Genomic DNA, 5,631 nt, shown 5'->3' with positions numbered 1-5,631 from the left:
TTGCACAATAGTACCCAAAGATGGTAATTTGAACTTTGTAAATAACTAATAAGCTTTATGAACTCAATATGCAATATGAGCGCGCTTGTTAGTAGCCAAAAGGATGATGATTAGAATGTATGCATAAGAATGGCCATTAGCATTTACACGAGACATGGGGGAATCAAAAGAGCAATGGAAAGAGCCTTAGGATTACATAAGGTTGGGTTGAGCAAACAGAGTCAAGCGGGGGAAGCATAGATGCAAGGAAGGCGTTGCTCTTCAATGGTGGTTAGCTTTGCTAGAGTTTGGGTGACAATCTCCATGGAAGGACGACTTGTTGGGGTGTCTTGAGTGCATGCAAGGCCCAATTGAACTAGCTGCATCACCTCTTGCACATCTGCACATGTCCGACATAGCTCTAGATCTACCACATGTTCTGGAAGTGCTTTGCTCATCACCATGCCTCGCACCCAATCCACCAATGTACCATGTTGACTCTCGTTAGTTACTTTGTCGCCCAGAGATTGGTGCCGTGTCGCTAGCTCTAGCAACACCACTCCAAAGCTATATACATCTCCCTCCTGTGTGGCTTGCTCCTCCCAAGTATATTCTGAGTACTCTGGCGGTGAGTAGTTGGGATCTCGTTTGAGTGCATCGTCCTCGTTCAGCTGGAGTGCATGCTTGAGACCGAAATCAGTGACGTGGGCGCGAAAGCGGTGGTCGAGGAGTATGTTGCTCGGCTTGATGTTAGCATGAACGAGAGAATGGTGATGGAGGAAGGCAAGGCCGTGGGCAGCATCGTGGGCGATGGTGATGCGACGAGGCCAATCGAGGGTGGAAGGGCCATCGGGGAGGAGATGGAGCCAGGCATGGAGGCTGCCGCGGGGAAGGAAGCGGAGGAGGAGGAGACAGTCGGAGCCACGGGAGAGGCAGCCGAGGAGGGGGACGAGCCGGGGGTGACGGCAGGAGGCGAGGAGGCGGAGGCGGGAATGGAAGTCATGATGGGGGGGAGGAGGGTGCAGGAGTTTTTTGACGGCGAGGACGGCACCGTAGCCGAGGTCGGCTTTGTAGACGACCGAGGAGGAGCCACGGCCGGCGATGGCGGAGGGGGAGAAGTGGCGGGTAGCCCAGGCGAGGTCGGGGAAGGTGATCCAGCTACATTGTTTGTCGAAGAAATGGATATCCCAGGCAGTGGACTTGTGCATGGACGTACTCTTCCGGAGGAGTGAACGGACCTCTCCGCCGTGGGCGGAGCTGCGCCGGCGGGATACGGCAATTACAAAGAGCAAGGCGGTGGCGGCGAGGGCGGCGCTGCCCAAAGCGACGCCCGTGAGGCGGAGAGCCGCCGCTGGACCGGCGTTCCGGCGGCGTAGTTCGACAACGCCGGCGGCGGCGCTTCCCATGCAGAGAGCCGGTCCGTTGGCCAGTAACTCGCCACCCTTGGCTTCCTTGAAGCATAGCCGCCAGTCCCCCACGTACGACCAGCTTCCGAACCCCCCCATCCTCCCCACCTCCGGCACCTCCCCCGTCAACCCCTCGTTGTATGATACATTCCACTCCTCCAGCTTCCCCATCCCTCCCCCTAGCTCCTCCCCCGGTATCCCCCCGCTCAGATTGTTCCTCGACAAATCCACCGCCCTCACGCACCCCAGCCGCCCCAGCCCCTTGCTTATCCCCCCGCTCAGCTCGTTGTTTGATAAATTCAACCCCTGTAGCTTCCCCCCCAGCTTTCCCACCCCCTCCGGTATGCTCCCCGTCAGCCGATTGCTCCCCAGTAGCAGGAACGACAAGTAAGTTACCTCCCCCACGCTGCTCGGAATCGAGCCCGTCAGTGAGTTGTTGGACAGCTGCACGTATCCCACCGTTGTGGCGTTCAGCTTTCCTGGACATGTCGTGACTGTCAGCCTCCCTCTGATAAGATCGTCCCATAGCGCCCCACAACGTTTGTAGTCTACGATGGATGCGTCGAAACTGAAGGGGGCGTAGCTTGCAGGCAACCACCTCTTGACGAAAGAGCAATCGCCAGCGTCCTCTGGAATTGCAGGAAGACTCATTTCATTCTCGTCGAATGTGACTGCGGCTTGGTTGCCCAGTAATCCCATGTTTTCGGGCAACGGTCCTGAGAGCTCATTGTTTGCCAAGTTTAACCATAACAGGCTACTGCAGTTCACTAGCTCTGATGGGATTGGACCTGTTAATCGGTTGTCAGATAGCATCAACCACAGCAAATTTTGCAGGTTGCCAATCGTGAACGGGATGCTGCCGTTAAGGAGATTGAAGGACAAGTCCAGCACCTCCAAGACTTTCAAGCTGCCTACCGCCGGTGGTATGCTTCCTGTGATGTGATTGCCCGACAAGAAAAGAAACCGAAGGGAAGTAACGTTCGTTACAGGGAACGAAATGTTGCCCGAGATGAAATTGCTACTCAAGTCGAGATATTTCAAGCGCGGTAAACCCAGCAACTGTGATGGGAAACTTCCAGACAAATTGTTCGAATGTAGCCACAGATACTGTAAAGCTTCGTTGCCGGCAAGAAACTCGGGAATCTGGCCAGTGAGAGTATTGCTTTTCAGATCCAGGTAAACCAAAGCTTTCAGGTAACTTAGTCCGAAGGGAAGACCTCCAGTCAAATAGTTATCTCCAAGGAATAGGCTTTGAAGCTGCGACAATCTTCCGAGCTCTTGTGGAAGCAGTCCAGTAAGCAAATTTCTAGATAATGTCAGGATCTGTAGTGCACTGCAATTGCCAACCTCTGCAGGAATTGAGCCTGATAAAGAATTTCCAGACAGGTCCAAAATCTGTAAGCTCCCACAGCTGCCAAACAGAGCAGGAGGAATCCCACCGCTAAAGTTATTTCCACCAAGCCTCAGCTCTTGCAACTTCTGTAATTCTCCAAGAGGAGGCGTAGGCAACGTACCATTAAGGTGGTTGTTTCCTAGGTCAAGAACGAGGAGACTCCGGCAGAACTGTAACCCGGGAGGTATGGTCCCGTATAGCAAGTTTCCAGAGATGTTCAAATAAAGGAGCGCTGTCCAGTTGTAAAAAATGTGATCATCAATCTGCCCTGTTAAACTGTTGGAAGACAAGTCCAGTTGCCGGAGATTATATAAAGCACCGAGCTGTGGAGGTATGCCAGAAGAGAGACCGTTGACAGAGAGATCCAGAATTTGAAGGTTGATGCAAAGGCCAAGCTCGGTTGGAATACTTCCTGAGAAGTTGTTGAAGGAAAGGTAGAGACGAGACAGGTTAGGGAGGTCTGAGAAACCGTTTGGTATTGGACCTGAGAGACCTGCTTGTTTGAAATCTAGGTAGATAACATTGGAGCTATAGTCACAGAAAACTCGAGTCCACTCGCAGAAATCAGCATTTTGACCAGTGTTGTCCCAATCGTAGAGAACCCAGGATACGTGGGGGTTGTAAAGCTGAAGTAAACTTTTGAGAGAGAGCAATGCTGCCTTGTCCGGTTTTTCCACAGCAGGAGCTGGGGCAGGACTTGGCGAGTTCACTGCATAGGTCCAATCACGCAGAGCTTTAGAACTTCAGAATCAACTTCCTGACAATACTGAAACAAGATCTAAATTACCAACGATACGCAAATATCTTCCGTTTTATGTGAGGGCGTAAAGCCTTAAGAGGTTTAATTTCAATCTTTTGTCAGCCTATTTCATGTGAGGGCGTAAAGGGGTTAATTTTCAATCTTTTGTCAAATGTTCGATGCGTATTGGATGCTTTATTTCTGTTTTTGGGTCTCCCTTGAAAACCTGAAAGCAAGTTGGCCTCGTTTAGGTTGGCAACTATACACATCCTTTAAATGGAGATCTCTCTCTCTCTCTCTCTCTCTCTCTCTCTCTCTCTCCCAATCCTTCTCTCGTTTTCCTTTCAGTAAAGAATTCTAAGGTTTCAAAAGTAAAACATTATGGGCAGTTTTTGGTTTGTGAAACTGTGAGGATAAGAGATCCAGATCTTGGAACGTTCGAGAGATGCCTTTGGGTTCTCCCAACTTTCCTTGGACGACGTAGGTAATTTTGTTTTGAATGTCAAGGTGCATACCGATCGTCTGTGCATCAATATTGGACGTTGGCATTGCTACTTTGCAGGTTTGAGCTAAATTATATAATTTGGAACTATGTTACAGATGCTACCTTGAAAATCTAGTTCTTCTGTGAATCATAGATTGAATTCTCTAGTTGGTCCGTTATCCCTAGTCTTTAAACTAGGTTTATGCTGGCGTAAATCAAGGTCCTCTCTGACGCTACCACTTGATAGAGATTGCTCGTGAGCTATCTGGGTTGTTACTGCTTGCTTCTTCGACAAACAGCACGAACTAATACGAAGCATGGCCAAGGTTCGTGCCAATGGTATGAACTGCATGGCTTTGATTGGTAATCGAGCTTCGAACTGATAGAAATTATTGACTAGAGCTTTCAATTCGAAGATTTTAATCCAGACATTCCGGATTCTTATACAATTGCATCGGATGTGCTTTATGAGTGACTAGTATTCAAGGTACCCTGGTCTCCAAGCTGATTAATCGAATGTGCAACACCTTGTAATCGAACAGCCAAGACACAGATTTATATCTCTCGCTCTAGATTCAATCGTATCACGTTATTCTAAAACATTCAAGGTCAATGTAGATTAAGGGAATTTGAAAGTCGCCAAAGACGGCCGTTACGGCTTACCTATGCCTCCAGTACCAACTGGCCGTCCCAACGCAGCCTCTGCTACATTTGCCACAAGTGAGTAGGGGAAGAGAAGCAAGCAGCAGAAAAAGGCTTGGAGGGCCGGATGTGGATCCATGTTGATCGCTTCCGTCAGTCAATGTCTTGAGCCAGTATGAGGGATAGGGAAGCCGGTGCAAGTGACTCCATGGAGACGATAAAAAACTTGGGAGGTAGACGAAAACTTATGTGGGAAAGCAGCTTGCAGGAGAGGAGCAGGAGTAGCAGAAGGAGGAGGAGGAGGAGGAGGAGGAGGGAGCAGCGATGGGTACTAAGCTTGAACATAGAAGAAGAACTACAGGGGAAATAGAGCATCGTAAGGAGGGTGGCAAGAGCACGGCCAGCCTGTTGGCATGGTTGGAAACGCGTGACGTGTCGCTTGAATTGGGGTACTCTTTACACATCGTTTCCTTTTGTTCGTCGCACGTCGCCACATCCTAGCCTCTAACTATCTATAGGGCCACGCTAAGAGCACATTCCCACCTCCAAAAAGAATGATTCGCTCCGGGAGTACTCAACCAAGGGAGGTTTTTTGTAGCCTCAAATTCGAGAGCAAAATGGAGTTGTGCTAATAGTAGTAGGGTGAGCACCTTTTTGGTCCTCATTCAACCACTACATAATGTTGTTTGCACCAAAAGATCTCCTAATAACAAGTTCATAATCTTCAAAAAAGACGAAGGGTTTCACGATGGACTATTCTCTCACTAGTGTGCTTCTATTTTGCAACCTTGAATTCCTTCTACTTCTTTGTGGACATGCTAAACCTAGTTTGGCAAAGCCTCCATGGGGAGGTGCTCCATGTAGTGCTAGAGTTCGAATCCCCTAGTTGATAGTGAACATGGGAATGTCATGTCCAACATGGCAATTCCAACCCATGCTTGCATGTGCTAAGAACCAACATAATCTCAACCATAGGCCAATTGGCCAA

The 5,631-nt window shown here is 49.4% G+C and overlaps 1 protein-coding gene across 1 annotated transcript; it reads right to left on the bottom strand.

Moving 5' to 3' along the window:
* Nucleotides 1-221: 221 nt before the first annotated feature.
* LOC147893805 (uncharacterized) lies at nucleotides 222-4,782 on the bottom strand. Its single transcript, XM_087386364.1, has 2 exons — nucleotides 4,665-4,782; nucleotides 222-3,487 (listed from the first exon to the last, which is right to left on the bottom strand). Exons 1-2 carry the CDS (start codon nucleotides 4,780-4,782, stop codon nucleotides 222-224), a joined length of 3,384 nt encoding a protein of 1,127 aa, XP_087242490.1.
* Between the last annotated feature and the right edge of the window lie 849 nt (nucleotides 4,783-5,631).

Source organism: Dipteris shenzhenensis, chromosome 15 (genome assembly GCF_047967505.1).
Source record: "Dipteris shenzhenensis isolate YYH24624 ecotype China chromosome 15, Dip_SZ_1.0, whole genome shotgun sequence".
NCBI lineage: Eukaryota > Viridiplantae > Streptophyta > Polypodiopsida > Gleicheniales > Dipteridaceae > Dipteris > Dipteris shenzhenensis.
This window is presented reverse-complemented; position numbering and strand designations above follow the sequence as displayed.